General features: G+C 38.8%; 2 protein-coding genes across 5 annotated transcripts in view; one reads left to right on the top strand and one right to left on the bottom strand.

The window, feature by feature from the left end:
• Positions 1-18846, top strand: LOC111268623 (uncharacterized). Its single transcript, XM_086971753.1, has 4 exons — positions 1-87; positions 2504-2571; positions 14738-14852; positions 17474-18846. Exons 2-4 carry the CDS (start codon positions 2512-2514, stop codon positions 17596-17598), a joined length of 300 nt encoding a protein of 99 aa, XP_086827879.1. The 5' UTR covers positions 1-87; positions 2504-2511; the 3' UTR covers positions 17599-18846.
• LOC111268610 (equilibrative nucleoside transporter 1) overlaps positions 18838-25495 on the bottom strand; it is an 11890-nt gene continuing 5232 nt past the window's right edge. For 2 of the 4 annotated variants that reach the window (XM_022847692.2, XM_022847693.2), the window contains 11 exons: positions 25202-25252; positions 24896-24977; positions 22838-22987; positions 22583-22676; positions 22237-22287; positions 21957-22014; positions 21342-21516; positions 20943-21050; positions 20269-20469; positions 19832-20037; positions 18838-19627 (listed from right to left, as the gene is read on the bottom strand). In XM_022847692.2, the coding sequence (XP_022703427.1) occupies positions 19516-19627; positions 19832-20037; positions 20269-20469; positions 20943-21050; positions 21342-21516; positions 21957-22014; positions 22237-22287; positions 22583-22676; positions 22838-22987; positions 24896-24977; positions 25202-25252 (1288 nt within the window). In that variant the 3' untranslated portion in view covers positions 18838-19515. Of the gene's footprint in view, positions 19628-19831; positions 20038-20268; positions 20470-20942; positions 21051-21341; positions 21517-21956; positions 22015-22236; positions 22288-22582; positions 22677-22837; positions 22988-23771; positions 23914-24895; positions 24978-25201; positions 25253-25495 lie in introns of those variants that run through there. The other 2 variants (XM_022847694.2, XM_086971752.1) reach the window with 2 other exon arrangements.

A 25495-nucleotide genomic window follows, 5' to 3' on the forward strand; every position in this document is an offset into this window, starting at 1 on the left:
GGTGAACTCGATTTTCCCGACGGCCACCTAGGAAGAATCTGGTTCGGTCTGGATTATGACGCCCCAACGGAGCGGCTTCTCGTCAAGGTTGAACATAATAGCACATCGCAGAGCGGAACATCATGATATTAAGAGTACATGTTTAACACACATTGGTCCTCGACTTATTTTGATTAGAGACACATTTTTAATCGACTCATCAATTGCACATTACCAATCACGAGGAGCAATCCAACATGCTTCAACAGTGCATTAATTTATATTTACACTGTTGAATCTAGGTTACAACACATTTAATCAATACATCGAAATTGTTCCACAAGCGTATCCTATCACCTAAACTATCCTTATTCAAAATATGCCCCTTTCATAGCGTCCTCATTAAGATGCCACATTTACCTTCGTCGTCATTCTTTTGTACTTTGGTAACCGTTAATTAACGAACAATTCCGGTCTATTAAATCATATCACATAAAAAACGGATGTCTAGACAAGAGTCAACCAGCGTTATCCGTTCACTTTTATTGGCTTAAATCATAGCCTTGATAAAAGTCGGTCCAGTAGCTAGATTAGTCTACAAAAGAACGAAGCATAAACCAAATACAGAAGCCTAACTCACTGCCTATAAGAAAAGGAAGATCCTGCAAAGGCTACAATAAAGAAAAACACAATTCTCCGACTTACGAACATTGTAAACTTCCTGCAAAGTTTATATGATCATAGTGTTTACAGCTTGCCAGAATTTAACTTAAACCAATTCTGTTCAATGACCGCCGCCACTCGACTCACTCAATGGGGTATCATGCGCTCGACTCTTGAAACGAACTTTGACTTGAAATGAAATTTAGCATGAAGTGATAGCGATAAGGTGACGTTCACTTCGGTATAATACGATATGGGGCGCCAAAAATGTTCATACAGCATCGGCCGCTGTAGCTCGGGGAGACAAGTTTCTTGCCCATGTACGAGTCTCAGTTTAGACAGGGCCACTTACCGCGCTTTTAAGATCATAGGCTTAATGTCAATATATACACAATTGAAACCTAAATACATCTTTATTCGATCAAATGGCGACTAAAATAGCTAAGCACACTAAAAAGATCAGCCATATACTGCTTCGGAAAAACACTAATCATAGCAGCACTTTAATCGAAAGAAACAGTTATGGTGGTAGCATACAGCCTGATAATATTGTGACGTGTAAACATACTAATAAAACCCTAGCCTTGATGTCTGCTAGACTCGACTGGCCGCTTTCTTGAATTCAAATCAAGTTTCTCATGACTTCATCACAGCGATGTTACTTTTTTTTAATTGGTGGCGCTACCGCTTGGTAGGAGTTCGAGAATCGTGAACGGACCTCAGTGTCGGATAGGCCGACACAGAGTGAACATCATCGGCGGTTGTACATGTAGTAGAAATTTGATAAAAAAATATTGCAATACATTGTCGTTCGTGTCAAGCATTATTTGTTTGTTTTATAAAGAGCTGGGTGTTTTCGTTGTCAAAACCAGTCAGCTAGATGCTTCGTCTTAACGAGTCCTGTATAATTTAAAAAAACTCTACGGTGTGCATCTTGCAGACTTCGTGAAGATAAACCAGTTTCATTCTGAAGCCGTTCAACAATTCATTACATCAATCTTATACATACAAAAATAGCTGTATATAAAATGAATGCCCAAAGTACCGGATATTAAATTATAATAGATTTTTTCCTTATTCCTTGAAAAGCAATCATGACACTATTGGACACAAACTCCCGAAGGAAAAAGCGTTAGATGTAAAATGTCACGAGTTGCTATCATTTTGCGGCTGCCAGGTGTTAGAACTGTGGTTCTACTAAAGATGGGAAAGTTCGAGTAAAGTATAGCTCTCACTGAGCTATACATAGGTGTTGTGGGACGGGCAATTTAACTTTATAACTTGCTCTGTTCTAAAATTTTAAGTCAAGTATGCGCAAATCTACACCTTATTAGGCGACAATCACATATAAGGTCATAAAGAGTTGGTTTCGGCTCTAACTATTCTGACGACACTTCGGTCGTATCACCGTATCACAAGAATATAATATATATATATAATATATATATATATATATATACTTTTTGGTAATTAAGTAGTTGGAAAAGTGTTCCTAAACAAGGTGCCGTCCTTAATCCGACCAGAATTCAATACATATTTTTCTATTTACATCGCTCTAGTCATGGTCAGTTGGCAGTGGGTAGAAGTCACATAGCTAGAAATTACATGATTTTTTGCAGCTGCCATCACAGAGCTATTGACTCTTTTTATTCCACGTAGCATTACCTATATGGAACAGGCACAAGTGATGTTCCATAAGGAAAGAGAGGCTGAAAGCATGTTTGATTGGCCCAATTTCAATGTTTTAAACGTTTCGAATGTGCGAACGTTTGGCGTCCGACAGAATTATGCCTTATGAATTGTTCCGTAACGCTACATCTAGAGACGTACCTTAACAAACAGATTTTCCTATCTATTACAGATCATAAAATGCAGAAATCTACCATCACGAACGCTTGGCCAGATCAGCTGTTGCGATCCATTTATCAGGTACACCACCAGCCTAGGTACACACCTTGAGAAGCCCTAAGTACATCCAACACCTCAGCAAAGTGCTTAGATCATTGTGTATTGCTTGTTGTCAACAAATATTTATGCTTTGCCAATGTGGGAGATGCATGCCAACAAAACATAAGAATCACTCCGCTTTCATAGCTAATCAGCGCTTTTCTTTGCCATTTATACAACGATTAGTTGACAACCAAAACTTGTGGAAGTTTTAGGTTAGATGCCGCTAGGAGTATATATAGATATATTCTACATGTAGACGAGGCAGGGAGTTTGCTTGTTACAGAAATACGCTTTCCTAATATAAACGTAGCAGCTTACTTGAATTCAGGTTATTACAACCGATTTGATTACGAGACTGTGGAAGATTTGAGTTTCTTCCCAAAGGTACTATTCTCTTTTTCAAAACTGTAATGCACAAGTCGTTACCGTTGCAAGCAACCTTTTGCAAATTAAATAATAATTATAATAATGTTTTCTTTGCCCACCCTATAACTTGTGGTTTAGACACCGAATGGCATCGTCACGGCTTTTACGTTTCCTGATCATTACTTTATTTGATAGTTTTTAAGCTCCCCAACCCTAATGCACGCTAGGAGCAACAGACAACCATGTATTGCCTTATGGGTCTGAGCATAAAATGCACATATATCCTTCCGCTGTTTAATCTTCACTGACTTAGAACTTTCTTATCTCTATCGACTTCCTTCCGTTCTACCATGTCCAAAACACATTAGAGCGCTCGTGCGTACCACTTTTAGTCGCAGTAACTGCGCGAAAGGCCGCATCTGGAAGTTTGTATCTTTCTTTGAGGCTGCGTCCTCTCGTAGACAATCTCAGGACACAGTCGTATCCGCAAAAATCGTCTACTCTTACTTCCTACTTCGGTTAACGCTTCTTTTACCAGATTTCGTATATATATATATATATATATATATATACGAAAAAGATACTCTGATACTGTTTGTCACGTCGGAATTAGAAAAACTGCTAACGATAAACTTGTGCCAAGTACTGAATCTTTTTGACGTTCGTAAATTCCGGCGTACAGAGACGCTTTGGTACTAGCTAAATTTTTTCCGAGACAACGACGTTCTGTCTATTGTTTTTTTTCGAGTACACGTTGGAAAACAAGAATATTATATAAGAGAGGAATGGTGTAGTTATATATCAATAGATAAATAGATAAAAAGAGTTTTTTTTAGCGCCATTTAATCATTTCTATTGCAGAGTCTATCTGATGCCCGATGAGCGTCGGTATCTTCAAACGAAGTTTAACAAGAAAACATGTAACCCAGTATTTGACGAAACCTATGTGTTTCAGGTATAAACAGGGATTTCCATGCCGTAAAACAGATCTTAGTTCATGTGATACTTTATTTTTAGATCGAAACACACCAGAAATGTTCGCTTGTTGCAATCAAGTCGTTCACTCTACTGAATTCACAAGTACCTCTCATAGGGTAATTGAGCATTAAAAAACAACTTACATTCATTGGTAAGTAAAAAAATTTTAGCTAACACTTTATTCAGACGAGTGCTAACGAAGCTTAATCAAATTGATCAGCTAAAATCGACGTTATATATAAACATATTTCTTTAACTCTATTCTATCAAGGCTTATTTCCTTCTGACAAAAGAACCGTTCAGCCTCCAAAAACAGATCTAAATGTATTGGATCACGTTATTCATCCCTACAATGTCAGTACTCCGGAAAGGGTCACTTTTTAATATATGGCAGAATCGAACTCAAGGTAGGTTCCTCTAGATGCAATTGGCGCACTAAAAAAGCCGAACTAAATCTAACGTATCGACAAAGAGCAAACGGTACCGGTTTAGACTTTGTATTTTCCGTATTTCAACCAAACTGTAATCGCCAATACTACAGGCCGTAGGCCATTGAATCTAACTTCCTTTCCTCATTCCTTCTCTTTGTAAATTGTTTGCAACCACCATGGTACCTGTTAGACGACAGTATTGTCTTTATCAGTTTCGAATAATGTTTTTATAACGTGTTTAGAAAAGCTTGAAGTTATTATTATCATATTGCGTATTGTTTGTAGGAAGGAAATGTTATTAAATCCCCCAAAAAAAGTGTCACAAGGAGCAATACAAGTAAATTTAGAGTAAGCCTAAATATGTAGTTCTTCTGTAACAGTTGAAAAACCTATTAAGGCTAGCCAGGTTTAGCTGGATCCGTTATTCATACTCCTGGATATTTGTACAACATTGCAGTAAGGCTACTGGCAGCTCGGATGGTGGAAACGAGTACTCTATTGTAATTTGTGCCCGACGCGCTACCACGTTTCCTTGATAAGAGTCAATCCAGTTGATAAAGCTCTGGGCGAACACAATATCCTAGATATTCGTAAAGTAAAAATTATATTTAATTAAAAAAAAATAATATAAAAAATTAAAAAAACAATATTCAGGCAACGCATAGAACAGTATTTCAAAACTGAATACTAGATAAAAATTATTACACATGCTAAGAACCGATTTTAAGAAAAATACCGAAATTTATTAAATAGAAAAATCAAATGTTAAAAAAACCAGCGATGAACGTAAGAGATTCAAGTTCAACTCATGTCTTTACGAATGTTACTGAAAACTTGTTACTAAATTTTGGTGTCCTAATTATCTTAGTTTTGTATTGTATATTAGCATACTGTTCCTTTTTTACATAGCAAAGTACATGCATTTCGAATGTGTGTCGACTTTGAAATAAGACAACTAGACAAGGTGTTGTGAGTCGGGAGAAGCGACGGCAAAAGTCTTAAGAAGCAATAAAAAATTTTCCAACGGAATACAACACTTAGGCGTTAAAAAACCACCTTACCGAATATATAAATAGCAGGTGTCGTATTGATTTCGACAAATATGTCGTATATCAGAGCTAGACCCGCGAATAAGTTGAGCCTGTATCTTGAAGGACTAGTGAGCCGATACAATACCTTCAACTGCCATCATAAAGTGTCTAAAAGTGAGATGCAACAAAAGAGATAGGTTTAGCCTGTACAGTCTCAATCTTTTCGAAATCGCCGATTACCTAAGCAAAAAACTCCTATCGATTTTTACCGACTAGTATTAAACCAAGTGCTGAGATTCTTATTGAGCGTCTCGAACAGTTGTTCGATATACGAGCAATGTCAGCGTCGCGCAGATCCTTATCTCAGCTGACCCAGTACCCGATACTGCGTATTCCGTGTTCACTAACACAAACGCGTAAACGGTCAGGGATAACAACACTATATTTATTAAGCAACTTAATCACTAAATGATTTTATATATGCATTTTAAGTCTAAGAACTGGCTAACTTAATGGAGCGAATTTAACTTCGATCCGGTGTATCTGGTTAACGCGTCGGTGTATCTGGTTTGACAACATAGTACAAGACATAGTTGAACAGTTCTATTTTTCCAACGCATTACTGAGACTCTTGTGTGTACGAAATGATTGTCTGTGTGTTGTCTTGCGCTGAATAAAGGCTTGAGTGCTAACTCAAGCCTTTATTCAGCGCTAACTTCGAAGTCGATCTGTTACTCATTGTCGTTAGCACGACAACCTATTTCAGACGTTACACACTTTATCCTCTATTTGATATGCTGCATTCTTAGAACTCTTCGGCGTAATGAAGGGCGGTCCATTCGAGGCGACAGGCGTTCTGTTCTCGCTCTCACTCGAAATGCTGCTTAGGGATGTTGTTAAGTCAGCAACTCCTATAAGGCAAGCTATAGGAAGGTCTAATCAGATTTTGTCAGCTATAATCTAACTGTATTTATACACGTCGGGTACAAATGTACGTATCTGCGTTCCTCTAGGTCGCAGCAGGAAAAATGGCTTCAGCTCGTACAACTTGTTTATAGTACTTATCGGCAGAACTATCTCAGTGCTCCAAGTCACAGTCTGGTTAAGCAGGTGATGACTACATAATAATTACTTAGAATCAGTTGGCAATCCACTGTTTTATGTATAGGCACCTAATCGCGCGCGCGCGAAAGCTAGAAACCTTTGCCCAGCATTGCCCTAGCTTCAACTATATAGTCGCACATCCATGAAAGATGGAGTTATATAGTGTAGTATAGTATTCTTTAGACATATATAGCAATATTTCGTACCTTCAATAAGGTAATATGACCCTTGCAAAGGCGTCGTGTGTCCGCCCTTAAGAATTCATATGGTTAGACCAGTCAACAGGGAATATAAGAAACGGATGGTGCTATTTTCGCTTCGCAGTATAGAACTAACTAGAATTTAGCTCCTTGTCGAATCTTCCTCTTCATGTTAGAAAAAAAAACGCGGAGTAACCTGTGACTCTACGCTCACAGCCTCCCGACGGAAAAAGATGACTCTGTGAGGTCGAAAGTTTCTTTGTTGAACGCTTTTGGTTTCAATCGTCCTTCTATTTGACAGTCCACCCCGGAAACTGTTACCCCGCACTTTAAGAAATTCTTTACCGCTTGTCAAACCCGGCTTTTCGTAAAATTACGACTGTAACTTTATAATAGACCTGTCTGAATGAACGAAAACACAATTCTATTTTTACAGTAGCTTTAGTTCTTTCAGTTGATTTGAAACGGCAAGGTTTTATTGTATAATCATAGACGAACCCTCGGTCTTTGGTATTGTGATTCTGGAGGTGGCGCCATGACATTTTCGGTGTCGATTTTTCTAGTTCGAACAACATAAAGCGCAGTTAGTACCTTTGACGATGATATTCAGCGTGTCTACTTTGAATTTTGTTGTGGCCGATAGGAGTGTTGATTTGGTGCCATTTTAACAATAAAACAAAATAATATACTTGTAATTGTACTTTGGGCCCCGCCCACATCACTGTGAAAAGCGGCAAATGTTTATAGTTAAACACTGGCTGGTTAGGCACACGGCTTTAATGGGCGAGCTCCAACATCCCCGGGCCCGGAGTGGCGCTGAAGTCGATTCGAATAGTCTATTTATAGGTTCTGATAGTAGATTCAAATTCGAAAAATGTTATCGAAAATCGGCAGTAGGCAGACGAAAAACATGCGCATCTGTTCGTCAGTCGTCTTCTTGTAGTACGAACTAAGTTTTTTAAAACAGCCAACCATTTTTCGCCTTAATCAGGATTTGTGCGACGAAGCCAGATTCAGTGTTAAAGAACGACGGGAGTTTTCCCTATTCCTAAGATGTACCAAGTATGGCCTATGAACAAGCGAAACTTAACTTTGCCGCTGAAACTAACATGGACCATACATAGAAGCATTGATTACTCTGACAATTTTTTGGCGGATCAGACTGAGCTCATATTGTAGGCTAAGCCAGTTTCTGAATACTTTGAAAGTGACTCCCGCTAAATCAGATTATTTCAAGGAAGCCAACCTGAGTTATCGAATTTTTCCTTCCACTTATTTACTGGATGCTCCGCAAACCAACGTGGTCTCCTGCTGACTGCTTTAAATTAAGTAAAAAAAAATTAACCCAAGATCATAGACCACAGTTGGGAGATTGCGTGGGTAACGGTTCTTAACGTCATTGCACCACACTGGGCTGAAAGCGATTCAATGTAGCATACACCCTAGATACAGTACGCTTAAAATGCGTCTGCTCAACTACATAAAAGCCCGCCCCTTTTTAAAATCGATTTTATTTTTTAAGGGACTATATTCGAACACTAATCTTCGATGCACCGTGTAATATAACAAAGTCGTAGCACACGCATAAAACTTTCTACTCACATAATATAACTGAATATTTCTACGTTATTTTGCTCATCCTTTTTTACGGACGATTAAAAACGATTCAAACGAATAAAATCGAAGATCTATCAAACACAACTTACCCAACAAATGGCAATTACCCTATTATAGTAACCACAAAAAATATGACAAATAATACCAGATATTAAAATGAATTATTTCTATTAAATATAGATATTGTTTAAGTAAACACGGCTAGCAGAGTTATGTATGTTTTGTGCTAACTTTCATAGTTATTACTATTATATAAACGTGTCGGTTACCTGATCCAGACACCGATATTCAGCGTTTGATACCTATGGATATTCTAAAGTACAACATGTGACGACAAATACTCTATTAGTTTAAATGATTACTTATTTCGCATATGCCGAGCTGAGATCGATTTCCATATATGTATATATATATACATATATGTATAACTTAATTAGCCTGGGGGCTTCTAGTGCGCATAGCTACAAAATTTTTTGAGTGGAATAACTGCAATCTCTGTAGTAATGTATTAGGAAAACTTGCGTGAACTTAAATTCCTATAATACATCTGCCTCCTATAGCTGTAAACCAAATTCGTTTGCAATTTTAGTCGGTTTGGGAACGATTACGCTGATGTACGCTAAGGGTGAATATCTAGCTCAGACTTTAGATCATATTAGTTCTTCGAAGATTAGACATACCGACACGATGTAGTTGGGTGAAGTCTGGTCCTGTTGTTACTTCATGGCTGAAACCCTAATGAATGCCATAACCAAACTACGGGCTAGCAACGTTGACTTGATTTGAACGAAAACATGTTTTTGGTATTTTTTATAGACACTAGAGGCACAAATACACTATTTCTTCTACACGTTTCGTAGCGCTTTGCCTTCTTCGGCAGTCAATTGAATCTTCTGCGTATCGTATTCAGACAATAGAAGCAGCTTCCTCTTTATGTGGCTCGTCATATGGATGAACGTGTACTAAAGCTGTGCGTTGTTGACAACGAGCGCGGAAAGCATCACAAAGCAATTGGTCATGCCCTTTTCTCGTTAAGCCAACTTGATTGGGCGTGTGGTGAGAATACGCTTGTCACCTGGAAGGACCTTGACAAGCATGCCACGCAGATTGTGAGTAGCGGCTCAGGCCAATCCATCGAGTCATTAGGATCACACTACCCGACTAAGCATTCGTGTACTATAATGCATTAAGCACTCGATATTACTTAGGCTTATTAAATGCTACGTTATCATTGGCTACTAAGCAAAATAGTACTAGGACAAATTTACGGAATTTGAGTAAGCTTGTTGGTATGAAGTTTCTGTAGGTGTCTGTTCCTAGAAATTTTTAGCAGGCTAGAAGAAAGGCTTCATGGGAATAGTATCTCCTAGTTTGAATGGCCGGGTCTGTATCTTTGTTTACCCTAGCCTACCTTGAGCGTTCTTCCGATTCGTTTGAAGTCTGCTTTTTCCCATTACGAAGGCTCTTGGCTACCTTTACTTTGGAGACATCTGTAGCTCATCGTGTGGGCATTTGCCCGCAGCTGCGTATGCATGAAATCTTTCTCCTTCGGTGAACAACCGCTTTTTTGGATTCGGACCTCAGGTTTATAAGGGTTTCTATCAATTTCACTTTCATGGATGTCAAGTATGGGCGAGGCGTGTAAGGTCATTCTAGGTATACTGAATAAGATCTGTACGCTATGTTGACAAACAATGCTTTCAACTTGCTTGAATGAAAAAAACTATTATTGCCATTGAAGGAATATTAAGATTTACAGCTAAAACCTATAAAAAAGATATTCAATTAGAGAAAAACATTATTAGTTTCAGCAAAACGATCAGATCTCGACGGCAAAAACATTATGCAATAGGTTCTGGTTTGCCCTGTACCTGAAGACAACATAACGGGCCTATATTACATATGCCCGTATTTTTTAGCCATGACACTCTTTATCGGGGCTATCAGAGCACCAATTTTGACGAGGATGATAGAATGTTATCGGGGTGACAACATTTTCTGCTGCTTTTTGACCGCCTCACCTTTAGCCTATACATTTGTACGCATGTTTGCTTCGCCGTTTATTCTTCACAGAAGTAGCTTTTTGAAACGAAAGTCCTATACGCTATATATATATATATATATATATATTGAAACAATAGAAGACGTCAGTAGCAGTTGTCAAGCAGTCCTACGTAAGTCGTCCCGTCGAATGTGGCTCAGTAACGAGAGCAGTTGTAATATTCCAATACACACCCGGTTCTTGGCCAAGTGTCAATGAGAACCTTGAACTGTGAAGGACATTCATCTCGTACTTACCCATCGGCAGTGCTACGACAATGGTGGAATACAAGTAATGCACATTGACATACACAGATCTAGGCCGACAGATATAGAACCCGAAATAAGGCGGCGGTGAAAGGTAACTCAAAGCTAGAAAATTAGGTCTGATAACAAAAGATCGTCGTTGCGATACGGATGTACATCTCAACCCCTACGAAGAATATGGTATACGATTGCGCTGACAACAAGCCGATACCATTCGCAACTGTTTCTACTAATGAAACATATTTTCCCATTAGGGTTGCCGATCGGCCTGTTACACTAAATCTCTGTGCGTGACTAACTTGCTTAATCCATGGTAACTAGAGGGTTCCGGACCACGTAGCTTTGTCAATTTTTCAAATAAAAGCAGGTTATTCAGCGATGTTCAACATGTTTCAGCGGAAAACGTAATTTGTTAGTCAAACTAATACCTAATTGTTAGCCTAATACCCGAGGTCGTTCGTCCTATACGCCTGTTAATGAAGGCCCTGCGTTGTTAGGCAGTTTTCAATGTACAATGTAACATGCTAATTGTTAGCTGTTACTCTCTATTGTAAAATGTTTTATTTGCATCTAATTTGAACGATCGTACCCTGCTGCTTGGATCCATTTAAATATACAAAACTGCCATTAGGTCGTTCAGTCTGAAAGACGTCGCTCGTATTAAAATAGGACTCAATGCACAGAGGTCTCCAAAGTATGCTGTTTTTGTCAATTTTAGGCATAGAAACCTTGTGTGAAAAAGCCGTATGATTGGTCATTAGCGGAATATGACTTGACCCGAATGTTGTCATGGTGTTGACTTTGCCAACATCGCGACAAACGTTAAAATCTAGCGTCAAAGGTGTCATCTACTATGCCGTATGAGTCGGCTAATCAAATGGATGAATTGAGCTTGTTACCACCTTTCTCGTTCAAGTTCCAGTGGAAAAGAACTGCTCATCTTCAATTCGTTATCAGTATCTTTTTTTTTTTTTTTAACTACTAACTTGATTTATTTAGCGATTTTCTGTGAAAGCAATTCAGAATTTCAGTGATGTATCTTACAAAGCGTAAAAGCACGCGGTCGAAGTCAGTATTTCCCTGCGTGTTTTTTAAATACACTATCGTTGTCGTTGTTGTGTCTGCGGGTCTGGGAGCGCACAGATTTGGCGTTCGGATCCGGTCTTATACGTATCCTAGAAGAGCTGTGTCACGTCTGGGTCACCTAGGCTGTCGTTTCGCAAAGCTACGATTCGAGTGCTCTGTAGGTGAAAACTTGATAATAGGTTAGGCTAGCTAGCAATTTTCCATTTAGTCTAAATTTGCGCAATGAAAATTCGTTGGCTTAAACATGTCGAAATAAAGACACATCAAAACTCATGCTTCCAAGGGTCGTGACCATCGATACACGAACATTAAAAACAGTGCGGCTCGCCGGCAGTAGGAGCTCTGATAGGAGAAACAGAGTATTTTTAATCAGGATGCAAAGAAGACGAAACTACCTACTTCGGTGAAGTAGCTATGGGAATGGCCTTCAATCATTTTACAGGTCGTTGATTCCAGGCTAGAGGTTTCTTTCAACACTGTGGTACGATATCAAGCGTAATATCTTTGTTATTCAAATTTGTACACTTATTAGAGGGTTGTTTTCAAACGAAACAATCAGGACGAAACAAAGATACAAACGAATATTCAAAAAAGCTATGGTTCGAATTAGAGAATGAGCTAAATCCAAATGTCAAATCGGACTGTTATCTAACTAATAGAAACTAACTTTAAGTGACGGCTCTTTTTGGGATAACAGGTACGAATATTTGAACGGAAATCGGACAACTTACTTTAAATTCGGTACTTTCTATATGTATGTTTTTAAGGAATCGCTCATGTTACTTGAGCCACATAGGCTTACATACCGTCGGCCTTAATTAAGATTAAAAACAATACCCAGTGCTTTTCAAAGTCAGTAATTACGCCTATATATTTAAGGTAATTAAGTTAGGTGTAACTAATGATAACTGTATTGCTTAGTCATCGATCACCAGCGCATATTCTTGGAAAGTTTTTAGCTGACCATGTTTTTAATATTACATGCAAGACTGAGATTTTAGGCCAGGATCGACTTGACTTTACATAAACGAAATTCGCTGTTACACAGTTAGTTGGTATACGAGAGGACCACTGGCAATAAAATATTAAAAAAAGGTTTGCATTACGTACGTTTCGATTCTTCCGAAGCCTTCTATAGAGTGAACGATTCTAACCTAAATGTAGGCTATTAAGAAACCGATACGAATAGAATTCCACGAACGCTTCTATGTGTATCTCACTGGTAGCTTCAGTGGTCAAGCAGTTGAGATCTTTGCTCGATCTCAAGAAGTTCTCTGTACCTATATACTGCTTTGCGTACTAAACGTCAAGGAAATCATTTTGACAACAGTTAGCCATAAACCTTACGCTGATAGTCTAAGCTTAGTAAACTCTTTCAACGAACACTGAAAATAGCAAAATTCAGTCAAAAAAACTAACGAAAGTCGCTCACAGGAGATTATATGATTGTATCTGTTTTTAAATGTACTCCTAATTGGAATGCATCATATTTTAGTTATTTTCTAACAAAGTAATTTGGTCGACTACTTTGGCAAGTAGGACCCCAAGTAGGAGAGCTCTATTGTCGAAACGTTAAAACACATGCGACTCTGTAATTTCTACGCGTTATTTCTACATGTAAACATTGATGCAAATCGTGGGGCGTATGCAATCCAGATTTGTTTGACAAATATTAATCAGATGCGAGGGTGAGCGAAGCACTAAGGATTTAATGCCGAACTTGAATACACACAATCAGGCAAACGGGCAAATGTTTGCTTCGTATGCCCTTAATATAATAATAATAATAATAATAATAACGCAAATTTTACACATTTAATAACAGGCCGAAGAATTATAGGGCAATGTCTTCCTACGACGGCAACAATAAACGTGCTCTTTCCAACTGGCTGAACCTTAGGTTGACACATTTTTCAATAAACTTTTTACTTATTTTAGCATATTTTATACAGGATAATTTAAATCATATTATAAAAATGTCACAGTTGAATAATAATAATAATGATGTTCCGGTAATTCTGTAAGCGACATGAAGGGCATATTGTGAAATATAACTTTGTCTATATAATCGAGACGTTCCTTTGAATAAGTATTTAACTTAATCTGAACTAAAACAGTGCAAACCATTTTAAGTCGCCAAAGCTATGTGACTGACAGGTATTTTAAAGATTCTCAAAGCGTTTTAATAAGCTTGTTTTTTTTACCTCTGAATGATCATGGCAGCCTAACTCAGCATCTATTACCACTAATGACTCTATTTATTGAGTCCTTATGTAGAACTGATGTTCTATAGTTGTATAGCTTCTTGTTATGTCCCTTTGCTATGCTTCGAAGGGGGCGGACGGCATAGACACCCACGGAATACTTGGATGCTCGTTTTAACTATTGAAAGCCCAATGAGCATAGCGTGAGCATACAAGGAGTTTAAATTTTTGGTGATATTTCGTTAGTTCCTTTGCCTCCAACCGGCTAGTTAGTCCTTGCCTGTCCTTTTCTGAGGTCACTAAAAGGTACTTACGACCCTTTTTCTTTGAACGCATTTATAACCATCGTTGTTTTACAGGTGATACAAATCCGTGTAGCGATTTATTGATCTAACGAATACGATAGGATTGTTACTTCTCGTTTTGAGTTTAACGACCGGCGTCGCTATTAGGCAATCCATACTAGGGCTGGCTGGCCCCCAGTACGAAACAAAGTATGCCCATGCGCAGATACGAATGTAAATTGTAATGAGTAGCACCCAAATATGTTACCCGCTAATCTACCTCGTCAACGGGCAATGACCAACGTAAAATAATAACGCCAGGTCTATCTATTTTTCTTTTTTAGATATGTATGGGGCTATTATATAGAGTATCTTTTCAACAACATACTGGCTAATGATCTATGTAATAATCTGCTATTTTTTGTTTTCACCCTTTCGATTTTCGAACTATATTGAAATAGGTGAACCTTACAAATGATTTCCATTCACTTTCAAATGCGGTTGACTAATCTTTTTATTCTTGCTTTGCCGTTCTAGGAGTCGAGCGGCGGACGTCAAGGCGAATTACACGTCGGGCTGACGTACCATCCCAATCAGGAGAGACTCACGGTGGCACTGATGGAAACAGGTGCAATGCCGGAAAATCTCACTCGTAAGTGAAAACAGTAACTAGAGAATACAGGGTCGACCGCTAGAGTTTCTATGATGTGCATCCAATTTTAGGTGTTTTACGTTCAAACTTTTTAGTGACTAAGTCATGAGCTTCGTAGCGCTATTGCAGAAAGAGTATATCTTTTGAACTATTTCTTCAAAATTTTTTCAATTGCCTTACTACAAATAAAAGTTTTAACGTAGGCGCTACCTAAATTACGTAAAACGGCGGTCACTGCCATTCATGGTCGCTGCAAATCTCCTAAAACGTAAAGGATAATGATTCCTGCCACACAGTACCTGGCTGAATAGTTCGGCGGAATTAATCCTGCTGAATTTCGAAGTTTTAATGGCTTTAATAGCTTCTAACGAAAGTTTACGCGAAGGACAATACGTTGGTTGCAAGAGCTTTCAGAAGACACTGAGGAAACTTTCCGCAACGTTCCGCAAGTATCCATTACGAGGCGACAGAGGCGAGACTAGAATAACAGTGAAGTGTATAATAAAGAATAAAATCTCCTTAAGAACAGAAGAGGAAAACAATATCCTAATCGATTTTGACATTATCCAAGGACTCGATATTTATAAAGAGTGGTTTTGGCAGACAGCAAAGGTAGCGAACAGTAAATTTGTCAGCAAAAATTTAGGCTTTAACACAGTCTATTCTTTTTATTACTTCGAAAACTGCTAGTATGAGCCAAAATGTGTATATACATGCAGGTGACGCATCTTAAAGCCAGATCGAGTTGTTTAGCTGGCTTTGTGATGTAAGCGATGTATCTTCACATACGTCGAGCTATCAAGTTAGGGACGCAGCCGTCCCATAGAGAACTCACCGTTACGTCATCGTAACGGCGTTTGATGTCATTATCGTTTCTTTGTCATCAACGAAATCGCCGACTTCAATCATTAAAAAATTTTATGTTGTTGTATATAAACAAATTGTTTTTATTATTCCAATATCCATTGATGTTTTAAAAAACATTGGTAGCTACCGTGAGGCTTGGGCACATCGTACGTGTTAACTACGACAGGTTTCGACACTGAAAGTGGTAGTACGCTTCTGTATCTTGCGGTAGAGGTCCCACGAATACTAATTGCGATACCCAAAGGGAGGACCAATACAATTTACTGATTTAGAGACGTTATAATCCCTAAAAGTTAGCTCACCACCCGTGTCAGGGGCATATGTTTTTCTGATCTAAATGTTCTAAGCAAATCATTACTTAAGTTAAAACTTAGTCAACATTCGCCATAATAACTGTGTGCGGCCGTGCCAGCTAGCGTAGAATTCAACTCACCAGGCCGGTTCTAACAAAACGTTTAAGCTTGTTCTTTTCTTCAGATCAAGTTAGCTAATTTATAATATTAGTATTTATAATATTGTTATTTGCAGTTCTTGTTTTTTGTAGTACTATACTATGCGTCATCGTTGATAGGTTTTAGTAAAAAAAAAAGGACAGCTCGAGTCTTTCTTACAGGTTATTTTCGAAAGCTCACGGAAACTTGATTTTTGAGTAATTTTGAAAAATCGATTAAGTTTATTCGATATTTGGGTTCTATAAATATTTTAACCCTTTAGCGATTGTGCGTGAAGAATCAAAAACGTTCTGATTACAAATTTGAAAAATCTGACCCTGACCTAATTATTATAAAACTCATGAGCGAAACTGATAGAAGTTACGGTTTTTTGTCGACTTGCGGAAACGCTAACTCTAGGAGAGTTTCACGTAAAGATCTGCCTCCGGCAACAAAACAAGATTCTAAAATCTAAAAGATCGAACTCACATCAGGTAACTTCAGGAGTTCAAGTAAAGTTCATGGAATCCATCGCTTTCAGAGTGAGTGTCATTGTATATGTGTGCTATACATTTAAGTGTGAAAAAAAACCGTTTGTATTAATATCGGTTCGCTTGTTTTTTTGGTATCCGTCTGAACCAGCTAGAGACAAAGTGACGTTACAACGATGATAGTATAAAGAGCAGCTGGTGTATAGATGTCCTTGATGATTCGAATTCCAACTTATTATTAAGTTTATGAAACAGTGTCTGACCTCCTTCGGCAGGCTTAGTGGGCAAAGGTGTTTGAATTTGTCCACGATATCAGATCCAGGGAATAGTATTTTTTCTTACCGCTAGTAGAAGTAGCAAAAACTCAATGTATATTCCCATTTTGGCGCTGTGTTTCACACCGTTTATACTAACAATAGGTGAAATTGCATCAAATCAGTAATGTCTCGGTAATCATCAAAGTTGTCAATGATTCGCACAAAGGCAAGTATTACACAGTTCAATAAAATTTTTGCGATTCATACTTTTTTTTTCCGTTACCCAATTCTACCCAAATCGACCGTTTTGTATTTAATAAATGCATAAATACTTAGCTACATCATTTTAGAACTGTTGCCAAGCCGGCACAAAATATACGCTCTCGTTCGTATCTCCGAGAATAGACTTGTAGGCTATCCAGATTTATTTTGATTTTTCTTCTATTTATAAATTAGCTTAAAAGTTAGTTATTCTATTTTCGTATGATTATGCCGTTTCCGCTTTCCTAAGACTACTGCGTGTCAAATCTTTCATGTTTTCCCCATTTTTTCTTCTGTGTTTTCGTTGTCAACAGACACTCAGTTGGGTCGAATCATACTGGGCTCATTCATGTTCGCTCGAGGAAGAGCTCTGCAACACTGGATTGAAACTATAACTAATGCCCCTAAACAGATGCGAGAGTGGCACTGCTTCATGTAAATGCGGACTGCATCAGCCCAACTATAAAGGCCCAATACCTGGCCAAGACCCTGATACGGAATGATTTCTATGACCACATCGTCTACTTTTCTGCAGAACCCAGCATCGTTTACAATGCGAAACGGACATTTGAAAAAAGATCGCTGTTCGAGTCAACTATCGGCGTGAAGCTGTACATTAATTTATTGTAGGTTACTTATTATTGTTGTTCTGATGCGTAATTAAGATATACCGCGCTGAAGGAAATGGACGATGTAAGACAAACAGGATAGTATATATAAGGTGTGTCTTAACGTACGTCAACTTACTTGCCCGAAGGTTGAAATGCACAGTTTCTTTGAATTAACGTAACTGTCCACTAGCGTTTAAGGGCATCGACAATCGCAGAGGTAACTTTTTTGTCATCAGTGTCACCGACCGAGGAAAACGTATCAGAATATCATTTTGAAGCTCACAACGTAAAAAGGTTCGCGTATTTCGGTACTATTGTGTAGGAAACGATATTTTGAACATGAGAAAGTTATGCATCTTTCTAGCATATCGTACATACTCGCAAAGGATTATACGAAATAATCGTATTCGTAAAGTATAAGGAGTCACAAGTTATAAAGTTCTCGAAATCTCGAAATAATCGAATGAAGTTGATATCCAGTTGTGCGCCTCGGGCCTATGGAGACACCCGAGGAAGTTCGTAAACGTTAATGACAGACGATATAAACTGAGCCTTTGAATGGACCGCCCAACGTAATCGTGGTGAAGGCCAGTAGTAAATGCTATTCCCATAATCTACGTTATATAAAAACAATAAATAGACTATATTGACTGCACTAAATTAGTAAAAAAAAAAAAGCAGATAAGCGATTCGTACCAGAAGGTGGTTTGTAGATTTATGTTAAACGTTTTTAAGAGATGAAAATATGTCGAGATTCAAAAGAAATGCAGCTGGAAATGAATCACCGATTTATGCATATTGATATCACTCTAATCTTCCGAAGGCAACTACATCCAACATTTTTGAGTATTTTTATCACAAATGACAACAACACTTTTCCGACTAGTGTCTAAAAAGAAGACGAGACCCAGATCTGGGTCACTCGACGCGACGCTTGAAGTTCAACCGGACATGCTTAATTGTTTGTGCTTATAGTTACAGCCTATTTGATCTAGTAAAACTGTTGAGCACGACGGTGTTATTGTCTTGAAACGATAACAATATTTTAATAAACATTATAGATCCTGTATATATGATAGATCCACACATTCATTTATTTACAGTCACTTATATGTACAGCAAATGTAGATATTTCAGAAGTATATGGCGCTCGTAGTACCTGTAGTGGTACCTAGACGCCTTTTAAATTTTTACGCATTTCAATGACTGAAGCTAATATATGCCTTTGCAGTCAATACCATACGTTCAATAACATATAACGAAGTCCGACGTGACACTTGGCGCAAGGTAGGCACGATTTTCCCATCTGTACAATGCGCGTGTCAACGTCGAGTTGTGCTACTTGAAGCCTTCAGTATCTATTACCTCACGGCTAATACAGAGGTTCATCTTCTACCTAACCACCAGTGAATATCGCTTCATTTTTTTTTTTTTTTTTTTTTTTTCTATATTTTCATTGCATGACTGATCTATACGACTTTGTCAACGTATATGACAATAGACCCTTCTCGAGTTGTTCGGATTTAGTTGATTTGTGGCCATGTCAACCGTGATGAATCAGAATATAAAAGAAGGCTCCTGCCATAGTTCTGCTGCAATCTCCGGTTGAACTGTAATGTCATGTCTATTTTTCGACGACCAGGTACAATCACATTCTACCAGGACACGCACGAAAACAGCCTACAGCTTTGGTTTACCTATCAGAGGATTACCATAACTAATCCTATATAACGTTAGTTGATATGCTAAAGTAACTGGATGGTGAGGTACGATGTGACCGACCCAAGTGCAAGTCCAAGGCCGAGGAATAGGGCAGCCAGTGAACCAGCAACTTCCTGATACTCTTCGGCACAACACCTATTAACAGCAAGCAGATATGTAAGAATTTTCTCACAGGTACAAAACGGATTAATCGTACGCTTCCTACCTAGTACTAGCTCGCTGCATATCATACGTGTACTAAACTTTAACTTAACTGAAAAACAGAAAATAGGAAAGATCGTGCAAAATGGCATAGCTTAGTCGAACATACGATTATAAGACGGGGAAAAGCATTCTCACTTTGAAGCATAGGTAAGAGCGAGCGTTGTAATGTAGCCATTTGACAGGCCGAACAGAACCATTATAATGATATACTGCCAGTCATGTTGAAATATGACGTTTGTCAGGACACGGCTGGTCGGAGCAACATTGCAAACGATTAGCAATGGGACAAAAACAACCCTGCCAACTGCCATCATAAGCAACCAATTCGCGTTTGTTGATGACTGCAAAAATAACCAGTAAAAGCATAACGGTCAAGGTTTCACTTCAGCTGTATTGACTGAATGGCTAAAATAGATAGAAAATTGATGTAGGTTTCCACAGGGAAAACACCGACCAGTTCTGTTTGTTGATCATAGTTGAACGATCAACATAGAGCGATATGTGGAACGTTTATGAACTAAATAAGGAGAAGTAAACAAGTTTTTAGGCAAAAAGCTGTCGTATGTACTTACAATCGGTAAAAACCTGGCGAGCAGCCTGCCAAACAGATCGGTAAAATTGAACGTGACGAAACAGGCGAGTGGAACGAAGAGTGTAGTGGTTAGCGCTGATCCCGAATCCGCATTTGACGATCGTATTAAGGCAGTCACTGCTGGAAACACTGCCAAGGTGACCCAGAATATCGATATTGTCGAAACGTGAAATTTCCAACCCTGTTCAGATCATAAAAACGGGTCATTAATCGAACCGGCAGATCATTGCGAATCCGGTGTAAGGATGACACTATTTTCGAGCAGAAAAACACTTTCGGCTGGCAGCATCATTTCGTGCTGGGACGTCTGCCGACCTCACACGGTAACAACGGTCACAGCGGCCATCACAAAAGTCAATCCCATTCAGCAGCGATAGCAGGCATTATGCTGCCAGCGATCGCAGATGTGGGATCGGTAGTAGTTTGAAGACATCTATCGTTACATTCATCGTAATGATGACGACTATGAGAAGAGGCCTGGAGTTCCGCGTCGATATAGTATACTAGCTCGGCTAATTCAAGCTGATATAAAAATCGAATTATGGATACTGCAGGTACGTGCGAACACCACGTTTCTACTCATTTTCTGGTTAATTTTCCTCATTTTCTCCGCTTTCTGGTTAATGAACTCGATGGTTTCGACCAGTAACTTACCGATTTGAAGATCGTCCAGAGAGGAGTGCTGGGCTTGCTCTGGACCTTTGGCTCGCTCGAGCTGGGTGATGCAACACTGTCACCGTTTATGTAATAGTCGTAGAATTTCTAGATACAAAAGGATGAATAGCGGACACCGCCGTATTTTCATATGTGCTATGAATACAACTTTTACAATTACTATTTATATTAAAGTCATCATGAATTCAGCGACAATTCGCTGAAACAACTGACTTGTGACTCACTTGTCTTGAATGAAATATTCAATGTATCATTTTCGAAAAAGGTATAGTTCTGCTATTACAAAATTGATTTGAAGTTTACCGGCCGAAGCGACTCCATACATTTACTTTATGTGCTATGACATACCATGGGCACGGTGTGTTACTAGCTTCTTACCATATTAACGAGTAGCAGAAAGCACATTAGAGTAAATACAAGGACAACCGTAGCAATGCTGAAGTACAGAAAAGCAGCGTCCGTCGGACTCGTGTCGTGAAGTAGACAAGCCAGTTGACACAGTGTTGCGAATACGCCACCCACAGCCTGACCCAATACGTTCACCGTCATATACCTGATTTCATTGAGTAGCGACCCGTAAGCACTTCACTGTGAGAACTCTATTTTTCGTTCAAAAGAAAAGCTGAGGCGAAACGATTCGCATTTGCTTATAGCTTGGTTTCAGTCTATAATGGAACGTTTCCGCGTCAACAATGTTTAAACCCTCATGCGCCTCAGGGCTGTCGGAGAGGTTTTCAAAGCGCATTGCCTTGCCAAAAACATCGATCGTTGAATTACTTCGATACTGAACATGAATCTGCACAAAGTCTGGAAGACCTATTATTTCCCTAGATATATATATATATATATGTATATTTACGCTCAACGTTCAGTAGCATAAAGCAAACACGAAGTGCACAGTAGTCGTACTAGTAGTACGTCTGCCGGTCGCAGTACTGCTGACGAACATAATTAACAAAAGCTAAAACGGTGTTTCAATTCATAGAAACGTACTTCGCCGGAAAAGTCCCGGCCATCCCGGTGCCGCCACCCTGCAGGAATCCACCAGCAACTGAAATAAAGCAACATTGCGTGTTTCCATTTAATTACGGGTGCGAAAATGATCATTTGCTAAAACCATGCCCATGGAGAAAAATCGTAGACCCCTTAGCGTGCCGCAGTACTGAAAGCTTTTGGTAAATATTGGCCATGAATGTACATGATAGCGGTTTGAGGCAAACTACTACCTGCTAGAGGCTTTAGCATACGAGTTCGTAATTAAGAAAACATTTACCATTGATTAGAACAACAGTAATCAACGTAGCCGCAAGGAACTCCTTTTGGTCTGCGAAAAGGAAGCAATCACAATCGTACATTGATTAATGAATCGCCGGTGTTAGTTGAAGAAGAACTATTTAGAAAGATCGATATAAATACATTAATTTAGAAAGAAAATTTTATTTCAATAATACTTTATTAGTTTCTAGTGACATATTGTTTATGATGGCGCCACTAAACTGCTGGACGTTTAACACTCCAACTTCGAAGTTCAGAGCAGGTAACTATTTCGAATGGGCGATTATACAACACATGTATTTCTACAATGATTTGCCGCATAATGCTGAAATGGATCCTCGTACAGTGATCTGTGTTGACTTTGACGAGCGTAGCCGTTACGATAAACAGTATGACGCACCCTGCGAGAGAATAACCGATACGAAGCGCACAGCGGATCTGGCAAGAAATAAGAAGAAGCCTTATTGAGTCGATCCTATTCATTTGCTTAGCTCATGTGGTCCTGTACATGTCCATATCCAGCCTTGGCTTATGGTTTTTCCTCTATTTCTATACCGATCGAAAGGGGGTTAGGCGGCAAAAAAATGTGCAATCGTTACCTTTTCAACAATCATCGTATTGACAACGAGAAAGAGGATGAAGGGTAATTTGGACGCAATAGCCAAATACGAGTTAAATGATTTCTGTAGTGCCGTGGTTTCTGTCGAATTTTTAGGAAGGTCAGGATTACGAAACTTGTAGTTCCAGTACTGTAAACGTTAAATAGAAAAGTAACTTTGTAATCACAGGCTCCGTTTGCAAATAGGACATAGCGCACTAACTTCATTCTGATTTGGTACCTAGAAATCCTGTCTCAAGTAAATGCCATAGATACGATTCATTCGATAGAGAAGAATGAAATTACATCGCTGCACCTAGTACATCCATTATATTCGACTACAATGAAACATTCTATGTGGGTCGAGCTACCCGACGCCTCACATAACTGGCACCTTCTGGTGCGTGTCCATCTGTCATAACGACGGAGACTGGAACTTAGCCTAGATACACCATCACGCAACGATGCCACAAAGTGCTTAGGAAAGTTTCAACAGGGGCGGCGAAAAAAACCTGTTTAGTCGACAAATAGAATTATTATTACTGTTTAGTCGTAAATGTTTACTATCAGATGTTCCCTTTTGCTAGCAACTGTCGGTTCTCAGGGTGACCAAAACAGTAGTAAGAACAAGTAGAGATCTATCTAACGGCGGGTTGTGGCCTAATCAGTAGCGCATATTTAGATAATGCGCCAGTTCAAAGAAGTTGAGGCACGCGTCTTGACTGAGCCTTATTGCCAAGATTAAGTAATGTTGATATGGGCTTACGCTGATTGAATGTATTCTATCATATGAACTATTAGATAAGCGTTGTTGCCTGAACGCCTCGCTTGGGCCATGGGTGCGTGTGTGACCTTTAACGTAACTTACGCTCATTGATAACAATTAAACCAGAATACTTCATTATGACCTCAATTTAACAGTTCGATGCACACACCTTCGTCATGATCCAAAATAATTCGGCCATGTTGGGCGAAGTAATGCGATAGCCGGTTATTGACCGGCGTTCTTAGAGACCACTTGAGTAGTTTCTATTCGTATGATTAGATCGGCTTCGTCATACGTTTGCTCGTACGGAGCTAAAGCCAAAGTTGTACGAACAGAGTTAGTCATCAGCTAAGAAGCTTACGAGTATGAGTGTTTTGGGCTTCCAGTTACTTGTTAACGTAGTTCTATGCGATTTACTCGTTTATCTCAATGTGTCTACCAAATTAAACACAACACTTCCATGTATATAACAACAATCCAGATTTCGGGTATCTATCAAGCACCAGACATTCGTTTATTCAAAGGCAGTGCGGTAACAGCTTAATTAACGCTCTACTTAATTTCAATGCCTACACGAAAACTCAAGCATGACTAGGTAACATAGGAATTTAAAACGTGCTATAGGTTTGCAACCAAAAACAGAATACAGATACAAAATAGAGAAAAATAGTAAATAGAAAAAAAAAACAAAAGAGTAAAACAGTAACAGCGACTTTACAGCAATCAGACGGTCGGACGCCGCTGAACAGGTAAGGTAAGTTCGGATGACTTCGCTGTCTAACACTTTTGTCAGGAAAATGGTTTCAATTATACGGGAAGTTATTATATTTTATTAAGAAGTCATTAGACAAAAAACGTACAGCGGCCGTCACGTACTTAAACGGACACGAAGGTAACTGAAAGATTTTTGTTACACGCCGATGTATGTGTGTGCATGTTTATTCAGGCAAAGCTTGGCAAGTTCTCTCGGGTTGTTTACTGCCAATGTTTTTCCTTAATTAATAATCTCTTTGTAAATTAACCCATTTACGGAACTAGAACAGATCAGGCAGAGAGCCTAAATAATGATTTAGCTATGCTACTTCTGAATATACGCTTTCAGCGTTGTTACTTTTTTTGTATGAAGAACGGCATCACTTGGACACTGGCCTTTTAAAGCATGTACATACATAAATTAGGCACAGGCTAATAAGACTATTGCTATTGCCTGTAGAAGCACTCCGAAACGACAGCATTTAGGTACTAAATCTTAATAAAATAGTGATTTTAAAAAAGCTATCAAGAAAAGCTTACATCCGTTGCGGTAATGAAGAAATTCCACGGCAGAAGAGATCCGATTCCAAGAAGGAATACCGTAAAGGTAACGAAGCCATACCTGCGACGACAGATATTCTAGATTTGAGTGAAAATTTACGGGATACTAAAAGTTTCACTATAAATAATTAAAAATACGCTGCTCGAGTCTCAGCTCAAATCCCTAACCTCCAGCCGCTTCCACGCAAATTATTTTCAAGCTGATTTTTTTCCTCTAGACCACCGATTATTAAACGTGTTTTCATATGAATAATTTTCCGAACGGTACTGCAAATCTGAACTCACGGATCGTTTGGTGCCTTGGTAGCCCTTTCTGCGCCGGACAAACTCTTTTCTCTGAAAAGGCGAGAATGATAAGTTAGTGTAACTTTTCATCCATTCATTTTTATTTTCGTTTTCTAGAACCCGTGTCAAGTGGGGTCCAAATACATTGGTGTTCGGCCCATTTGATACATGTCGCTGCTATCCAATTTACAAATTTGTAAACCCTGTTAGGTATATTTTTTTTAGGTTTACCACAGATGTAGTGCAGCAGTCGTTGGTGTTCAGCGTTATCATGTTTTTATTTTCTAGAAAATT

This window comes from Varroa jacobsoni, unplaced genomic scaffold, assembly GCF_002532875.2.
Source record: "Varroa jacobsoni isolate VJ856 unplaced genomic scaffold, vjacob_1.0 scaffold_1303, whole genome shotgun sequence".
Classification (NCBI taxonomy): Eukaryota; Metazoa; Arthropoda; class Arachnida; order Mesostigmata; family Varroidae; genus Varroa; species Varroa jacobsoni.

Bases quoted from the DNA above. Each gene is read 5' to 3' on its own strand.
- LOC111268623 (XM_086971753.1), top strand. From the start codon at position 2,512: ATGCAGAAATCTACCATCACGAACGCTTGGCCAGATCAGCTGTTGCGA. The intron at 2,572-14,737 runs GTACACCACCAG...TTGCCGTTCTAG, and splicing joins TGTTGCGATCCATTTATCAG to GAGTCGAGCGGCGGACGTCA. The intron at 14,853-17,473 runs GTAAGTGAAAAC...CGTTGTCAACAG, and splicing joins AATGCCGGAAAATCTCACTC to ACACTCAGTTGGGTCGAATC.